Raw genomic sequence first — 18545 nt, 5'->3', positions numbered from 1 at the left:
CATGGACCCCTTCCATGAAGGAAAAGGGATTTGGGTGGGTGTTCCTTTTTAATGTTGGCCTGCCCACTACCTGGACCTGCACTACACCGTGCTCACTGGGGAAGCAAGCGCCACATCCAAAGTTTCTGCAGGGGTGGGCCTATCTGTTTGCTGCTGCTACTGGAGCTCAGCAAAGTTCTCTCTAGACTAGCCACAAGTCTTGGGACCTTGCAGGCAGAAGAGCCAGGCATGAGGAAATATTGTGTCTGCGTCCCTGGGGCATCCGAGGTTGGGTGTTGCATTCCTGGCTCAGAGGTCAAGAGGCTTAGTAGGCTCAGAGTGCGAAAGGTGCACTGCTCACTGCTGCCCTTGGGAAGAGGCAGAGCTCTGGGCTCTCTCTGGCTCCCCAGTGAGCTATTCCTGCTCCTGAAGCCATTGCCAGGAGGGCCTTGCTAGGCCAGCCAGTTTCATGCCTGGCGACGGGAGTGTGGAGCAGCGTGGGGCACAAGAAAGGCTTGGTGAGGTTCCTCTGTGTAGCCGTGTAGGCAAGTGTCTAGTATTCCTGCCACCCACTCCCCTCTCTTTGTCTCTCTCATTTTCCGGCAGGGGTATGTACAGCTTTGAAACAAAAAGGTCCATTTCAAACCAACAGTATCTCGCAGCGTTGCGCCAAATGGCCGTCCCGTTTCTCCTTGACGGAAATCTTGTGGCGGCTCCTCCTCCTCCTCCTCCTCCTCAACCTCCTCGTTGGTTCAACAGTGTGCTTGTTCCTTTCGGATGTTCATTATTGCCATATTTGCCTGTGACGCCAGCCATTCTGGAAGGACCAGAGCACCCCCCCTCGCACAGAAGCTGCAGGGGGCAGTTTGCGGGCAGCTGCCGGCTTGGAGGGCCCCCCCTTCCCAGTCAGTGGCAGGTGCCGGGGGAGGGGGCAGCCAGCCTTGCCTGGAAAACCTGTTGGCAGAAGGGGAGAAGAGCTCTGCCCACCCGCAAGCAATAAGCAGCTGTTTTGGACGGTGCCTCTTCATGACCTGCCTTTGCAGTGGCCCCTCCAGGCCAGGGGGCTGGTGGGGGTGGCGGGGGCTGTGCTTGCGGAGGGGCCGAGAGCCAAGCCTCCACGTCTGCCTTCCATGCATCGCTTGCCTCCCACCCCTTGGCCATTTGCCCCCCCCTTCCCCCCACCGCAGTGGTGCAATATTGCTTTTGTGTGTCTCTCCTCTGTCAGCCTTTCTGTTTTAAATTTTGTCACTCTGTCCTTTCTTCCGTTTCTCTTTTTTTGTACATCTCCCCCCCCCATTTAATTCCATGTGCTACTACTTCTTCTTTTTTTCCCTTTTCCCCTTTGTTTCGAGAAAACCTGGTTCTTGTTTTTAACTTGCTTTCCCTTCAGATCATGTAGGAATTTGTTTTGGTAAATGTTTTATTATTATTGTTGTTATTATTATTAATAATAAATTAATTGTTAATAAAAGGCAGGATGCATTTTGCCCCTCCCCTTCTACCCCGCCCCATGTTGCTGCTTGCCCCTCCCCCATCTTCCTCCCAGTATTGGCTTTTCTCCAGTGTGGCAGCGGTGGTGCCCCTGGCATTGCCACGGAGACCGTCTCTCCCTCTCTCTCGGCCCTTGGGGAACTTGTTTTCTGTGACTGGTCCAGGGTCTGGGGCACCTCCAGCGGCTGGGCCTCCGGGGAGTCTCTCGTGTCATCTTTTCTGCCTTTGGAACTTTTGACAAAGCTGCAACAGAGAATCCCTATTACTGACTCTTTTTGGAAGAATTTTTTAAAAAGGATTAAATATATATATAAATATATATATCAATGCAGCCCTCCTGAATTTGCACAGAAGAAGTGTGAGACCAGCATGGCTGAGGTTCTTTTGCTATCGTCATCATCACCATCATCATCCTCCTGTTCCTCGTTCTCACCTTTCCAGCAGCATCTGGATACCAAGATGTGCAAGCGATGGTGGGGGGAAGCCTCTTCCTGCTCCTCCTCCTCCTCCTCGAGGCTGGATTGTGGCCGAGGTTCCACTGAGGCGGGGGACTCGCTTACCAGGGAAGAAGAATGGGCCATGGAGGGGCAGGAGGAATTTGAGGGCTGCTCACTGCTCCCTCCTGCCACTGGGAGGGAGGGGCCAAAAGGCACCGAAAGCCTCCTCTGGCCTGGCTTTGGACTCTTGCTTTGGTTTTTCCTTCTGTTTACATGATCCTGAGAGATGACAGCAGCATCAGCCGCCCTCCAAGCAAACCGCCGTGCAGGGACTGGCCTGGCTATGCTGTTTTGCAGTATCACACTTTTTGTTTTTTGTTTTTGTTTTTGTGGGGGGGATTCTTTTGTTTTTAATCATTGCTTTGTATTGTAGTAATCAATACTCGCAGTATATGTTGAATGTATCATATACTTTGCTATTATTTCTGTTTTGGGGGAAATGTCCAAAGTATTTTTTCTCATTTATGTTGGACTAAAAACAAGAACCCACACAAACAAACTCCCCAGATTTTCAGCAAAATCTTAGTTCAGTTTTTTTCCGTTTGTTTGTTCGTTTTCGGTGGGTCATTTTGCAACTAGTAACTTAGTTGGACGTGGGATCATGACAAATAAACCCATGATTATGATTGGCTCTCAGCAGCTCTGGTCTGGCTTTTCTCTTGCTGTTGTGTCCAGGGTTGGGGAGTGGTGGTGCCTTAAGCTGGGATTGTCCCTGAACAAGTGGCAGTGATGGCTCTGGAGACCCTCCTTACGCAGAGGACCCTTGCGTTCTGACCATGTGCTGCATTGGTAGCAGCCCAAGCCCATGTTTGGGTCCTTGCATACTTCAGGATCAGTAGAGCTTCAGGCGGGAGGGAAGGGACTCAGTGACAGAGCATCTTCTTTGCAAGCAAAAGCTCCCAGCTTGAATTTTCTAGCACAGCGTTTCCCAAACCTGTATCATCGCAGGGCCCCACCTGCCTCCTCCATTGCATCCCATCACCAGGGTTAGTATCACAAGGCCCTCCTGCTGCACACTGCTCATGACCTAGAGGTAGGAGGCATAGAATGCTCCTTCGTGTGTCTCTCCTTAGCATCTCCCTTTGAGGAGGTGCCATAATGTGAGCATTTTTGTCTGAAAATGGCATGCCAAGGAATGATTAGCTAAGGTCGGGTCCTGTTGACAGTTTTAGTCTGGTGGCATCCAATGACAATTTGTGCTCCCTGAGGAGATATATGCTTCCACCAGAATAGTTGGTTGTCCTTTAAAGCCAAGCTGGCTGATACAAGAGCAGCATTTTTGTCATTTTGATAGCCCTGGACTTGGATTCCAAGCAGAGCCTCCACAACCTCAGTCACATTTCTTTGGGCGATGGGCTTGCAAGAGAATGGGTTGGTGTCACCACTGCTTCATTCTCCTCCCCCAGTGAGTCCTGCTGATTCATTCTCAGGGTGGGAGGCTAAGAATGGAACACAGTGCCCAAATGGGTTTACTTGGATTTCTCTTCCAGAAAGTCTGGATTGGGGGTTCCTTGTATGCATCTTGTCCCTTGTCTGAGACATTGTAGAGCTGTTGCCAGCCAGTGCTGACTATATGGAGCTGGCTGGACCTTAAGGGGCTGACTTAGTAGAAGGCAGCTTCCTATGCTCTGCAGATGATGGAACTACAGTTGCAGTCCTCAGTAAGGCTGTTCTGATGGGTATGGGCTTCAGCTAAAAGGCTGGCAGAGTTTTCCTTGCTGTTATCTCCTGTGTCCCCAGCCTCAAAGGTGCCATAGATATCAAAACTCTTGATGGCATGGCAGTAAAGGGACACATGCAAAATGGTGCTAGCTGATAGGGATTATTAGTCTTTATGGTGCCCTTAGACTTGGCTTTTGCTCCAACAGACTAAGACATGTATGGAAACAGAGTCAGGATGTGTTTCTCGTCTTTTGGAGAGTAACTCCCCCTCCCTCTGGAGACAGGTTTCCCGGCACTGTGAATTCTAAGATGAGTGGCAGCCCCACTTTTGTGGAGGTTTCATGTAATCAGGCTCCGCCCTCCCATGGCAGAGAAAGCCATGCCCAGAATTTCATGCATTCAGTTGCACCACACAGTCACCAGCCTTCCTATCTGATGTAAAATCCAGCACTCTCAAGGAGAGGCTGAGGTTTATTGGATGCATGTATTGCTTCACACTGAATAAAGTCCTGAAGTGATTTGCAACTAAGTAAAACATAACAGTGATAAAATCACGTCAGCATATTAAGAAGAGTTTGGATTTGATATCCCGCCTTTCACTCCCCTTCAGGAGTCTCAAAGCGGCTAACATTCTCCTTTCCCCTCCTCCCCCACAACAAACACTCCGTGAGGTGAGTGGGGCTGAGAGACTTCAGAGAAGTGTGACTGGCCCAAGGTCACCCAGCAGCTGCATGTGGAGGAGCGGAGACGCGAACCCAGTTCCCCAGATTACGAGACTACCGCTCTTAACCACTACACCACACTGGCTTAAAAACAGCACAATACTGTATCATTGGTGCTGCCTAAATGCCCTAGAAAACAAAAGGATGTCAAGGTGGGCCTCCCTTGGGGGAGAGCATTCCTTTAAGTTGGGAAGGCAATTTTCAGGCCTTTCCAACCTTGAACAATGAGATGGAATCTCAAAAGTCGTGGGATGGGTCCATAACTCTGGCAGATCACTTGCTCTGCCCACAGTAGGTCAATCTCTGGTATCATCAAGTTTGAAAAATGATCAGAAAGACCCTTGCCTGCCTAAGATCCTAGAAAACCCCAATCAGAGGACACCAGCCTCCTCAGTGTTTTGGACAGTGATTCCCATCATCCCCCTTGACCTTCCTGGCTGTGGCTGATGGGAGTTGTAGTTCGACAACTTCTGGAACACGTCAGGTTGGGGAAGGCTGGAGTAGACCGTATCACGCCATGACAAAGTCTCATCTGGTATAAGGCAGTTTCCTGTGTTAGGGAGACTCCTGTGTTAAGGAGACTGTGTTAAGGTCAGAGGGTGGGGCAAAGATAATCCACATTATCTCCCCGGGGCCAGCAATCCAAGAATGAAGTAGGCAGAATGAGCAAATGCATCCAAATGCTTGAGTCTGCACAATGTGTTCAGATTGCAGTTACTTTCTTAGTGGAGTCAGGAGGTTTTCTTGGTGTAGATAGAGCCTCAGACATCTTTGGAACAACCCTCTACGGCTGTGGTGGTTCTTCCCATAGAGCTGCTTTCCCTAACCTGGATCTGTCCAGATGTTTTGCACTCCAAAGAAAAATAATCAGGCACTTGCTGGAAGCAAGAGCCCTTCTCCCCGATAACTGCCCATTTGCTGTGAGCAAAACCCTTTTTCTTCCTCTTGTGTATGGGGAAGCGTTCCAGTGTGTGAACCCCCACCATCACTTTCAGCCAGGCCCAAGTCAGCCACTTTCTCTGATGTTTGCCCTTGTCAAGAGAGGTGAGGTTTTGCCTGGGGAAGTGGGGGGCTAGGATGGAAAGCAGCTTACTATAGATACAACTTTCCTTGCACGCTGGCCCCCCAGCAAAGGAGAACAACCCCAGTTATTGGCCTGTTGTTAAAGGCTTGCCTGGCCCATGCTGGGAGGCTTCAAGTCACAGAGTTGTTCTCCTGAAGTTATTGCTAAAGGCACCAAGGACAGAGTCCTCAAACCACTTGGGAACAACAACAGGAGCCTTGCAAATCTCCTTCCTTGGCGGCTGCCCAGCTGAGCGGAGGGTCCATGGGGTTCCTGTTCTGCCCACAAGTGCAAATCTGGGTCAGAGAGCTGGCCCCAGGCCCAGCTTCTGTGTTTGTTCCGGAGTCCCTTGCCAGGCCCCTGTTGCTCCTTGATCGTGCGCGTTCCCCCTGGGGATGTGTGTTTGATCCTTGAACTCTAAGCGCCACATAGTCACGACTTGGGAGTGAATTCCCCATTTACAGCTTTGACTTATCTTCGGCAATAAACAACCACCTCTGGTATAAATAGCCACCGCCGAGAAGGATCGGTCACACAAAGCAGCAGACGCTGAAAGAACTGGTAAGAATCTGGGCCTCTCCTGGTACTATGGCTTGCTTCTCTCTCTCTTTCTCTCTTTCTCTCTCTTCTCTCTCTTCTCTCTCTTCTCTCTCTTCTCTCTCCCTCTCTCAAAGCTCTTTGAAAAGACCTTGCTTCCCCTGCAGAGAAGTTGCCTCTCCATTTCTTTCTTGATCAGCCTTTGCCAACTCCCCGGTGCCCACCCAATGTTTTGGACCACAGATCCCATCAGCACCAGCTAGCACAGCAGCCCGAGCACATCAGGAGGGCACCACCAGGTTGGCAAAGGCTGACTTGGTTGTTCTGCCTGGGGCTTCCTCTTGGATATATCAATGGATACCTTGGGGTGTATACCTTTGGAAGGGAAGCTCATTGGACTCTTCCAATGAGCAGGTGCCCCAGCCTGGGAAGCATCTCTGGGCATCTTGCTGCTGCTGGGCTAGGTGGATGTAGCAGATCTTGTGCGCAGCAATTCTTGCTTAAGGGCCGAAAGAGCTGCCCTGTGGGGTCATGCCAAGGGGAGCCCACCTCACCTCGAATCCGGCTGCTTCTCAAAATGACCAGCCAGGTGCCTCCAGGGAATCCCACAAGCAAGACATTATGGTAACTAGTCCTCCTGTGTTGCTTGCTAACTGGCAAGATCCACTGGATCTGGTCTTCCCATTGGCTCTTCTGACTAATAGCTCATCTTTAGCAGACCTCTTTGTCTCCTCACTTCCAATTTCTCTCTTTCTTGGTCTTGGGAGAGAAAAGCTCAAGAAATCCTTTTGTTGTTGTTTTTCTACATCTTTGTGGATTCTTCTGGCCTGACGTGATCCCCTTCTGCAGTCTCCAGGTTGGAAAGCATTGCAAGATGAGAGCCATCACAGTGACCCTGGCCCTGGTGTTCCTCACAGGTGAGTGACCCTGTGCTCACGGGCAGGGAATGGCAGCTCTCCCTGAGGCTGCCCAAGAACCTTGGGGGGATGAGCTCTGAAGGAGCTAATTTCTGCTTGCGGGTGGAGGGAGGAGTAGCCATAGAGGAGTGGACTCTGCCTTCGTAGGGCTGAACTGGGGGAGACCTGGCTTGCTTCTGACTGCCCTTTTCTAAACACTCTGCCCTTAGGCTCTAACCATTATTGCATTGCTTCTGCAGGAACCCAGGCCCGCCACTTCTGGCAGCAAGATGAGCCCCAACAAACCCCCTTGGAGCGTGTGCACGACGCTCTCACTGTTTACATAGAAACCATCAGGACTGGTCTCCGTGAAGCCATCACTCAGCTGGATAACTCTGAATGGGGCAAGGAAGTAGAGTGAGTAGCAAATTAGGGGCAAGCAAGGAATAGACTGGCAGGCTGTAGGCTTTTGGGGTGGCCAAAGCTCCTTCCCCTTTATCTCCTCAGGAGATGATACTTCTGCCTCAGGAGGGCTTTCCATCTGTGCAGTGAGGGGGGGGGCAGGGAAGAGTGGCTGGCTGGCTGTGTGGATACCTGTGGAGGCCTTTCCAAACCTATGTCCACCAGATCTCCATTCACCCTCATGGAACTGTGGTGCAGCACCGACCTCGTCCCTCGCCCCCCCGGCTAAAAGCCAGATGTGGGGGGGGGGGTGCCTTACATCCACTCTGATCTCAGGGGCCTTCCCTGGGAGGGACAGCCCCACAAAATCTAGAGGGGCTGGATTGCGAGACCCGCCTCACCCCACCCCACCCCGGCTGGGCTACTGAACAGCATCACAAATTCATAGCCGAAAGAGGAGCCTCAAATATACTTTTTTAGGCAACTGCTAAATAGACATGCCTTGTATGAACCCTATAAACAGATTTTTTAAAAATGAAATTAGACAACTGAGGTGTGTATGTGACAGGGTGGGGGGAGGAATCCTTTTATAAAGGCTGAGTAGATGCCATATTTTTATCGACGCAGCCTTGGCTCATGTTAGCTGCTGCTGCTGCTGCTATTTGGGCGAGGAGGCAGTTTTGGCAGGTCGCTGTGTTGGGTTCAGACAGCGGAGAGGCTCCTCTTTTGCTGTGATGAGCTTCTCCCAAGAGAGCATCCCCACTCCAAAGGCAAGACCCAGCTCTGGCACTCGAAGGGATTCCAACATGTTGGAAAGAGCAAAAGACACTAAAACAAAGTGGCCTCCCCAACACTGATGGCCAGAGGAGAGGGTGGCTTCCTTGCTTCTGCTCCACATTGTATAAAGAGGTAGCAGAGACCCTGACCTTTCTTAGCAGAACAGGAGGTCGAAACTGGCTGGTGCTTCTTGAGGACAGAGGTGCTTCCTCCCTCTTCTGGGCTGGAGCAAGAGGTCTAGGCACCAACTCTGCCCTCCCTTCACCCACTAACTCGGTCTCCCCATCCTCTCTCTGTAGCCTAAGCCTGGTTCCGAAATTGGACAAGGCGCACCAGATATTAGCTGAGTTGCACAAAGAAATAGCCCCTGAGATGGAAGAACTGAAGCAAGAGCTGAAAGTGCACTGGGACAAGGGGATCGAGGAGCTGAAGAAGCACTTGGAAAGCGTGAATGCCAATATCCAGCCCTACTTTGATGAATTCAGCAAGAAGCTCCACCAGGAAATAGAGGCTCTCCGGGCCAAGGCAGAGCCCATTGAGCAGGAGGTGAAGCAGATTGTGCGCCAGAACCTGGACACAATTCAGGAGAAGGTGAGGCCAGTGGCCGAGGAAGCACGGGACAAACTGCGGGACCACGTGGATGAGCTGCGTGCAAAGGTGGCCCCCCACGCCGAAGACATGCGCCAGAGGCTGAGCCAGAAGCTGCAGGAGCTCCGGGAGCAGGGCGCCCCGAAGTTGAGAGAGTTTCAGGCCGAGGCCCAGAAGCACTTCACTGCCCTGCGGGAGAAGATCGGACCCATGGTAGAGAAGCTGCGGGAGCAACTGCCCACGAGCGTGGAAAGCTTCAAGACCTACGTGGAGGGCCTCATCGCCAGTGTGCAAAAGGCCGTGGAGGACGAGGTGAAGAAGGGGCAGCAACAGCAGGCCGCCTAGAGAGAAGCGTGGCAGCCCCTCTCCTTCCAGGATCCTGCCTGGACCTTTGGGCCTCCCCCTTCCCTCTGATCAGGGTTCCTCTGAATAAGCACTGCCTCCCCACTTCGGTATTTATCGCTGACCTTTCCCACCCCACATTTTGGCACCACAACCCTGGGTGGGTTAATGGGGTGTGAGCAGGGAAAGGAGGGGTTGCAACTCCTCCCCACGCCCTTAAGACCCCAGCTGGAAGACCTCAGGCTGGAGTGGAAGAAAACCTAGCTTCTCTCCCCCTCTTCTCCCCGCTGCCATCCCTACCTGCTCAGTCCAGTGCCTCTCTCCTTCTCTTTTGCCGAATAAAAAGCAACTTTAAGAGATATGGCTATTGTGTGGTGGATGTCTGCTGCCATGAAGGGGGCTGGGAGCTGTGGGGCACGGCTGGGTGGGGGGGTCAGAAGGGGGAGGGCAGTGAGAGGTGGGTAGGAACTGAAGCGTTGGCATTTGGGGTGAGGGTGGGGATTCCTTTTGCAGGTTTTGCCAGTCCAAAGGTCCCGTTTCCTCCTGGCTAGTTCTGTGGGTGTCTCCCCACCATTCCCAACGCCTTAGTGGGGGAGGGAGGCCTAGATTAAGAGAGGGTGGGTCCTGAAGGAGGGAGAGGAGGCTGCTTCAGGTGCCAGATGTTTTGGGGTTAAAAGATAGAGGGAATTGTCTGCAGGCAAGGACAGCTGCCTCAAAGAGGTTCAGGCCATATAGACCCCTGGATGAACTTGCTAGGGATGCAGCAATGCCCCCATGCAACAGCACAGCTGCCCAGTGCCCCTGCAATCTCTTGGCAAGGCCAAGTGGAAGAAGGCTGCCCCCACTGTGTGAGACAGATTTTTGGTTTATTCCCAGCTCTTGGAATCAAAAATATATTGGGACTGGGAAGAACTAGAGGGAGTTTGGGAGGGGGGCAGAGCCAGGGAAGAAATCCCTGCCATTTGAGGGCAAAGAGATTGGCCTTACTTCTCTCTCTCTCTCTCTCTCTCTCTCTCTCTCTCTCTCTCTCTCTCTCTCTCTGTGTGTGTGTGTGTAGAGCCCACCACAAAAATATACACTCAACTCGGCAGTTTGCTTGAAAAACAAAACAGGGCAGCTAAACCCAAAAGTGAACAAGTGCCTAGTCAATAATTGTCTTGGCCATTTGGCCTCCTGGTGGCAGTGGCTGCTATGCCGACTCATCTTTATCCTTAGGTAGCACAGGGCAGAACTTTTCTCAACTCTCCTGTGGGTTGTGCTGGCAGATGGAGCCAGGAGGAGCTGCAGGAGACCCCCTGGCTAGGTGAAGATGCCTCTCCCTGCTTGCTTGCCTGCCACCACCAAACCCACCAAACCTAGGTCACCACGAACACATCAAGATTCTCTCTCTCCTTTCCCCCTTCCTCAGATTCAGGCCAAATTCATCCCAACTGGCAGCAGGAGGGAAGGGATTAAGCAGGTGTCCTGATAGGGCGAAGTTTTGATTCTGGAGAGTGAGTTTTAACTGGAAAGGGCCTTTTCCCAGGATGCCTCGCCCTGCCCACTTACGGTACATAGTTGCTCAAGGAAGGGGATCCCGCCCACATCTGGAAATGTGGAAATGTGATTGTTTTGCTCTTGGGTGGTTCTGGTGGGAAACCACTGAAAGCCTCCCAAAAAGTCTTTTTGAAAGTGTCTCTCTTGCTCCATCAAAACCTCTGCCCAGTTTGCTTTGTTGGTTCACAGCAAGAAACTCAACCATGCAAAGAGTTTGCAAGATTTAATGGGGGAAAGTGCCACGCTTAATGAACATTGAGATGTCTGAGGGAAGGAGGGAATGAAGGAGTGACTAGGCAGGGCAGGGAAAAGGAGAAAGAGTGGCAAATGTTGAAATCCTTGCCCATCACTGAGGACAACTTTAGCACCCTGCCGCTGTACTGGGAAGGGCGAGAGATCCTCCTGGAATTGTGTGGAATCAAAATTCCATCATGCTGCAGGTGCCGGCGTCTTCAAAAATGTGGCAATCTTCTCCTTTACACGGCCAAAGTATTGAACTGCATTTGCCCAGCCGTTAGTGATCCATTCCCTAAAAGGCAGTAGGGGTGGATTGAAGGAAAAGGTGCATTTAATTGCTGTGGATCCCTCCCTAAAGGGTCACTTAGTGCAGTGTGGCAAATGAGAGCTTTTCTTGGTTTCATAAATTCCCCCACCCCAACCCCTTTAGGAAAGTAGGAATTCCAAGCCCCCTGAAAGCCTGGCTATTGCCAGAGTTCTACTACGCCCACTGTGTGTTGCAAGAACCTTCCATGTCTGCGGGCCCAGAAGTAGCCACCTCTGCCCCACGTGTTGTGACAGGCGCCAATAGCACCTTTGGGGTCTCAGCAAGAGGCTGCTGCCCCAGGGGAGACAGTGGGTGGAAACGAATAATAATAAGAAGAAGAGTTTGGATTTGATATCCCGCTTTATCACTACCCGAAGGAGTCTCAAAGCGGCTAACATTCTCCTTTCCCTTCCTCCCCCACAACAAACACTCTGTGAGGTGAGTGGGGCTGAGAGACTTCAGAGAAGTGTGACTGGCCCAAGGTCACCCAGCAGCTGCATGTGGAGGAGCGGAGACACGAACCCGGTTCCCCAGATTACGAGTCTACCGCTCTTAACCACCACACCACACTGGCTCTCAAGGCTTTCCTTATGCCAAGGAGGGGATTCTAGGAAGGGGGGCAGGTTCAGGAGATAATCCTGTTTGCTGATACGTGCAGCCCCACACGGCATGCATCAAGCGTGCCATCTCACCCTCAGGATCGTGGGTGCCCACCGCCATAACACAGATGTGCAATGACACACGCACATGCCTGCATGTAGTGTGTGTGACGTCACACGTTGGATTTTTGGAAGGGGGCTCCTCCAAAACCACAATGCAACATTGTGCATCATGTGTGTGATGTCACACACACTATGTGCAGTTTTGTGCATGTGACATCGTGTGTCATCGTTGTAGTGGCCAGCAGCTCTGCCTCCGAATTTGAGCCCCAACGTCGGAAACAGGTGACTCACTGGCTGGCTGCAAAGGGCGGAGCTGAACTGCTTCTCTCTTGGCTGGCTGGTTGGCTGTCACCGATTTTGCTCATTGACTTTATGGCTCTGCTCATTATATTATTGTGGATGCCTAAGCACCCATGGCCCCCTGGAGCTGGCTCCTATGGCATGCTCTGTCCCAACCTTTCCCCTTCCTTGAGCTTGGAATGCCTCCCCCACCTGGCCTGCTGGGCTGCCTCCGACTCTCTGAGGGTGGTGAAGCGCTCCTGGGTCTTTTGGATGGCTTGCTGGGCAAAGACTTGCACTTTGGCCACCAAACTCTCCTTTGGGGCGTCTTGAGCTTCTGCAAGACAAAAAAGAAAAGGGGGGAGGGATATGGAGCAAACAAGCACTTTCCCGCTCCCCTCCCTACACATACACTTCCCCCTCTATTTGGGGGGAGAGGAGGACAGAATCTCAGCCGCCTTGTTGGTTGATTTCCCATGCCAAAGAAATAGGGGTGGGGACCACATGGGTTGTGTGAATGATCTGTCCTTCCAGGTGCATCCTATCCCCACCAGGTGTGCCTTTGCCTCCAGCTTCAGCCAAGGAGTGATGCTCATGTAAACTAGAGAGCCCATGACACGCAGACCCTCCAAGTGTCCCTATTTTCCAGGGTAAAGGTAAAGGGACCCCTGACCATTAGGTCCAGTCGTGGCCGACTCTGGGGTTGCGGCGCTCATCTCACTTTATTGGCTGAGGGAACCGGTGTTTGTCTGCAGATAGCTTCTGGGTCATGTAGCCAGCATGACTAAGCCACTTCTGGCGAACCAGAGCAGCACACGAAAACGCCGTTTACCTTTCCACCAGAGTGGTACCTATTTATCTACTTGCACTTTGACATGCTTTCGAACTGCTCGGTTGGCAGGAGCAGGGACTGAGCAACGGGAGCTCACCCCGTTGCGGGGATTCGAACCGCCAACCTTCTGATCGGCAAGTCCTAGACTCTGTGGTTTAACCCACAGTGCCACCCACATCCCATTTTCCAGGGACAGTCCTGGATTTACAGAAGCTGTCCTGGTTTCTCATTTGATCCCTGAATGCCCTGCTTTTCCTTAGGACGTCCCCTATCTTCATCGGAGAAATGTTGGATGGGATGGTAGGATGGTAGGAGCAGTGGATCCAAACTACAAGAAAGAAGATTCCACCTAAACATTAGGAAGAACTTCCTGACAGTAAGAGCTGTTCGACAGTGGAATTTGCTGCCAAGGAGTGTGGTGGAGTCTCCTTCTTTGGAGGTCTTTAAGCAGAGGCTTGACAACCATATGTCAGGAGTGCTCTGATGGTGTTTCCTGCTTGGCAGGGGGTTGGACTCGATGGCCCTTGTGGTCTCTTCCAACTCTTTGATTCTATGATTCTATGATCTCTAGTTTCATGGGAGAATTGTTGCAGGGCATTCAGTTGGTGGCCCCAAGGGGAGGGATCCCCCTTCCTCTTCCCACCAGGAGCCAAGTAGCTGGCTGGATTTCAGTTGATCCCCTTGCACCCTCTTCCACACAGGCAGGCATGTGTGAGAGCAATAGTGTTCTGGCACTGGGGTGGGGTTTTCTTACGTGCAAACGCAGCAAGCAGCGCCAGAAGGACAAAGAGCAGTGGAAGAGGCCTTCTCATTCTGTCACTTGGCTGGACCTGTGATGGGAAGGAAAGGCAGGTCAGATCACCATTGGCCACTGAAGGCCCAGAAGGCACCATCCCCAGTAGTCTGGGGCTGAGGCGACGCCTGCGCTAGACTAGTGCCGGAGCCAACATTCAGCTGTGCAGAACAGGGTGTTGAGAAGGAAGGGCTGCTGTAGCCCAGGGGTAGAACATCGGTTCTGATGCAGTTTTGTATCAGCTTTGCATGCTGAAGGTCACAGGTTTGGTCCCCGCTTTCCAGCGACTCTATATAGGTTTGGGAGAGGCCCCACCTGACAAGACACTAGAGAACTTCTTGCTGCCAAGCCGTGTGGATCATAGAATCGTAAGGTTGGTCTGTGTTGGAGATGTAAGGTATCAGAGGGATCCTTATATCATGTATGCTAGGGATGTGATAAAATAAAAAAATTGGGGGGAAATATACACGAGGAACTGAAAAAAAATGTTTAAAACAACAATTGGTAGGAAGCCGGAAACATTCCTTTTAGGAATTATAACAAATGACATCCCCAAAGACATGAAGAGAATCTTTTTTATATGCAACAGCTGCCACAAGGTTATTGATTGCAAAAAATTGGAAATCAGAAGAAGTACCAACATTGAGAGATTGGCAATATAATTTTTTTGAAATGATTGAATTAGCAAAAATGACGGCAACAGTTAGAATGCAATCTAATCAAAATCTCAAACAGGAATGGAAATGTGTAGAAGAATACATGGCCAAAAGATGCTCCAACAAGAACTTATTGATATGTATAGACTGATTTCACAAAGTTAAGTCAAGTTAAGCTAAGCAGATATATGAGATTGAATGTTTAATTATTAAGATACAAAATTACAATCTCAATAATAAAGTTACAAAATAACAACAAGGAAGTCACACACGGGTGGAGGGAAGACACGGGGCAGGAAATAAGAAATGGATGAATTTTGGTACATAATTAAATGTGAAAATGTGAATTTACAAATATAATGTATATGTATCAATATGTACAGATTTCATATATGTATTGCAACATTAATAATAAATAAATTAAGTGCAAAGAGAGAGAGAGAGAGAGCGAAAGAATCATAAGGTTGGAAGGGACCCGAGGGTCATTAAGTCCAACCCCCTGCAATGCAGGAATCGCAACTAAAGCAGCCATGACAGATGGCCACCCAACTTAAAAACCTCCAAGGAAGGAGAATCCACAAAGATAGTGAGGCAGATGGACAGACGTCTGACTTGGGATAAGACAGCTAGCTTCCTGTGTTCCTAGATTTTGGCAAGCCCTGGGATTTGGCAAGCCCCCGTAGAGTTCAATCCCACACCCAACTCTGCTAGCAGGAGGGTGGGCACTCAGAGCTCCCACCTGCCGTGCATTCGGGGGGTTCCCAAGTTCCACCCCCACTCAGCAGGATCCACAAGGTCTCTGGTGGCTGGGCTTCGAAAGGGACTTTGCTTTACCTAACCCGGGACAGCACCTGCCAGTCAGATTTGGCAAGGCTGGGGCCAAATATGCCATATATCTGCCTCGGGATAAGGTGCCCTGTTGTGCCCATTAGGTGATCCAAGCCGGTACCTTGGACCCAGTTCAATTCCAGACCAGTTTGGGCAGGGTGTGGCCAGCTCAGCTGACTTGGCTTCCATAGGATATGCTGTTCCATAGATTGCAGCAGTTGCTCCTTGAAATTTCCACCAGCTATTTTTAAATAGAACAAAAGGATCCTAGACTATATCCCTTACCCCTTCTCTGTGCCTGTCTTCCTAGATGTGATGTCACTGTTTGTGGGGAGCAGTGGCAGACCTACATTATGGGAGCCCTGAAGCGTGAAATGTCATGGGGGGGGGCGTGTTCCTTTGCAACCAGCAACAAAGTCTAGGTAAACACTGTTACCTTTTTTCCTTTTTTTCAAATAATCTTTATTAGTTTTTCAATTAGATACTCCACATACACATATTGTATTACATTTTACATTTATACTTGCTCTTCAGAGCTGACTTCCCTCCTTCCTTCTTCTGGTTTTTTATATCACATATAATTTTATCGCATTATTTTCTTCCATTTTGTATATTGTTATTCATTTTCCATATTTGTCCATAATATATCCATCAACAAATATGTCCTCATGTTTATACAATTCTTGTTGTCTGTCTGTCTGTCACCTTTTTCAGTGGGGTTGTTCCACCACACCTTTACATTTGTGCTACTGACTCTCAAACTTTGGGGTTGTTGAAATATATATACAACAAAAAAGAATCAATTTGACTTAGTTCAATGCAACTGAAACTGAGTCTACTAGACCCAATTTTTTAAAAGCAGTATGTACTAATGGTGCTTCTGGGGCCCCTCTGGGATTAAGGAACCTAAGGTTTAAGATTCATTAGTTTCATAGTACATCTGCCCCTGGTGGGGAGGGGAAAGCCCTCTGCACATCCTCAGAGTCACACTTCCTATTTCATCCTGGGAACGTTTCTAGGCTCAGACTGGTTTAGATTGATGTAGAAATTGAGGTTCGGCTTTTGCTACCCAACTCCCCATGGGACCCTGTGTCTCCTAAGTCCATGATCGGTCAGAGAAGAATGGATGGAGGCAGGATCCAGTGGAAAGCAAGGCAGATATTTATTTTTTCTTTTGCAACAGAGTTCTCTCCCCTCCTTCTAAGCAGGGAGAGAGACCCTGAACAAAAGTGTGCAGGAACCTTAAAGACTTTTTACATTGCCCAACCCCCCTTAAACAAAGACCCCCCCCCAAATCATCATACATACATCATAGGAGGCAGTCTACAACAGAAATCCTGTATGCCAGGATACCTGATAATGGTTGCTGATTGCATTACCTGGGCAGTCTGGCCATTCTTTTGTGATGGTGAATACTTTCGTTCCTGAATCCAGGTCACAGGCTCACCCTATTCATACACAAATATGCCCTCCTGCCAACCTAGCAGTTCGAAAGCACGCCAGTGCAAGTAGATAAATAGGTACCGCTGCGGCGGGAAGGTAAACGACATTTCCATGTGCTCTGGTTTCCGACACAGTGTTCTGTTGCACCAGAAGCAGTTTAGTCATGCTGGCCACATGACTCAGAAACCTGTCTTTGGACAATCGCTGGCTGCCTCGGCCTGAAAGCGAGATGAGTGCTGCAACCCCATAGTCGCCTTTGACTGGACTTGACTGTCCAGGGGTCCTTTACCTTTACACCCTTAAAACAGGATTTGTGAGTGAAAAGACAATGGGAAGGCTCTCCCCATTTACCTCCCTAAATGCAGAGGAATATTTGACATCATTGGGAGAGTCAAAATGGCTTCAGGATTGCTCTCCTGTACTATTTCAGACACATTTAGATACGTGTGCATTTATTGTATATTTATTGTAGATTTGAGACTTTAGAATTCTTATAACAAGATTAAGCCCTGGCTCCCCTGTTGGCAAAAGGTAGGGGTGAGCAGTTCTTCCTTCGGGGAATATGCCTTTTTAAATGCACAAATCGGCCTGGAAGAAGTCAGGTGCTCCAAAGCAGTTTGTGACTGAACAGGCTCCCTTCCTGTCCCCTTTGCTCCACCCAGCAAGTCTCTCCCACTCTTACCTGTTCCTTCTTCTCAGGAGGTGCTGTCTGGCGCCTGCCTGGGCAGCTTCTCATTTATAAACCCCCAGGCTGTAGGGGCTATTGGACCAAAGGTCAACCAGGAGACCTGAGGGGAGGGGGACCATCTCTTGCTGACTCCCCCCTCCTCCTGTCGCCATGTTTGCTCAGCTGAAGCCTGTGCTGGAGGTGGAGAAATCCCCTCTCTCCACTCCCAAGGTTCCTGCATTGCTTTGTGGGCAGCCGCTTCCTGGCCCTCTCTGACTTTGGCACTGGTCTTCCTTATGGGCTAGCAGATGGCTCTTCTTCCCAGGGATAGCACTCTAGCCTTACCCATTGCTCATGTATGCCAGGTACTCTTCCCCTTTGTTGAAGAATGATGCTCCCGTCATCTTTGTTGCGTAAGAGTCAGGAAGAAACTGTGTGCCCAGGTTGGCGCTCTGTGCTGCTGAGTCTGGCACTGGTGAGTTTCCTTTTTGCTTTTCACCAGTATTCTCCTTGAGGAAGAGTTCGGTGCAGCTCAAAAGCTTGCACATTGCATTGGCTCATCGTTGACCCTGAATAAAATGGTGCACCACAACCACCACCCTGCTCATTGTTTTGGGGAGCAGGAATTGATGCCTCTCCTGCTCTAGCAATGTTTGTACATATCCTTGCCTATTTGGGGCACGATGGAAGAATGGAGGATGAAATTAATGGAATATGCAGAACTTGATAAGCTAATGGGAAGGATCCGAAACCGGCGGGACCAGAAGTTTACCAAGGACTGGAGTAAATTTACGGATTATTTGAAAAGTATTTGCGATGACCAGACGATGTTTGTAGGTTTGCAAGAAGCTCTGTGAGGAATAATATCAGAAATATTGCAAAAATGAAGGAGGAGATGGGATATGTTAAAAATGTAAAGGCAATATTAAGTTAGGAAATGCGTAAGAAGTGAATAAGATGGAGGATTATCAGAGGTGCTGATGGAAGTCCAATAAGAATGTATTTGTGATAATTTGTGTGGTATGTTTTATAATTTTGTATTTTAAAACCAATAAAAATATATATATATAATATTTGGGGCACATGGAAAACTCATTCCAAGCTGCCTGTCAACACGGGCAGTGTTTGCTGTTCGGAATGCTGCATTGTCAACAAGATTGGAGGAGTCAAAAACACCCTGGCTTCAGCTTGCTCTGCAGATGTCCCACAAATCTTTTGTCTTAACATTTGTTTAGAACATAAGAAGAGCCTGTTGCTGGATCAAGCCAACGGCTTGTCTAGTGGAGCATCCTGTTCTCACAGGGCCAACCGGACGCCTGTGGGAAACTCACAAAGCAGGATTCGATCAG

General features: G+C 49.9%; 3 protein-coding genes across 4 annotated transcripts in view; 2 read left to right on the top strand and 1 right to left on the bottom strand.

Annotated features, from left to right (window-relative positions):
- Positions 1–2603, top strand: part of SIK3 (SIK family kinase 3) — a 100267-nt gene extending 97664 nt beyond the window's left edge. For both annotated transcript variants that reach the window (XM_083588347.1, XM_083588346.1), the window contains one exon: positions 586–2603. The gene's annotated coding sequence lies outside the window, so the exon portion shown is untranslated. The remainder of the gene's footprint in view (positions 1–585) is intronic.
- APOA1 (apolipoprotein A1) lies at positions 591–9313 on the top strand. The gene is made up of 5 exons (XM_083589069.1): positions 591–4202; positions 4447–5975; positions 6801–6868; positions 7108–7264; positions 8326–9313. The coding sequence occupies exons 3-5, from the start codon at positions 6826–6828 to the stop codon at positions 8957–8959; spliced, it is 834 nt and encodes a 277-aa protein (XP_083445195.1). The 5' UTR covers positions 591–4202; positions 4447–5975; positions 6801–6825; the 3' UTR covers positions 8960–9313.
- Positions 9314–9826: 513 nt separating this feature from the next.
- On the bottom strand, positions 9827–17251 carry APOC3 (apolipoprotein C3). Its single transcript, XM_083589223.1, has 4 exons — positions 17212–17251; positions 13564–13639; positions 12191–12314; positions 9827–11021 (listed from the first exon to the last, which is right to left on the bottom strand). Exons 2-4 carry the CDS (start codon positions 13619–13621, stop codon positions 10922–10924), a joined length of 282 nt encoding a protein of 93 aa, XP_083445349.1. The 5' UTR covers positions 13622–13639; positions 17212–17251; the 3' UTR covers positions 9827–10921.
- Positions 17252–18545: the final 1294 nt, after the last annotated feature.

The sequence above is a fragment of the Podarcis filfolensis genome, assembly GCF_964270895.1.
Source record: "Podarcis filfolensis genome assembly, chromosome: 15".
NCBI classification, from domain to species: domain Eukaryota; kingdom Metazoa; phylum Chordata; class Lepidosauria; order Squamata; family Lacertidae; genus Podarcis; species Podarcis filfolensis.
The sequence above is the reverse complement of the archived record's forward strand: the minus strand, read 5'-3'. Positions and strand labels throughout refer to the sequence as shown.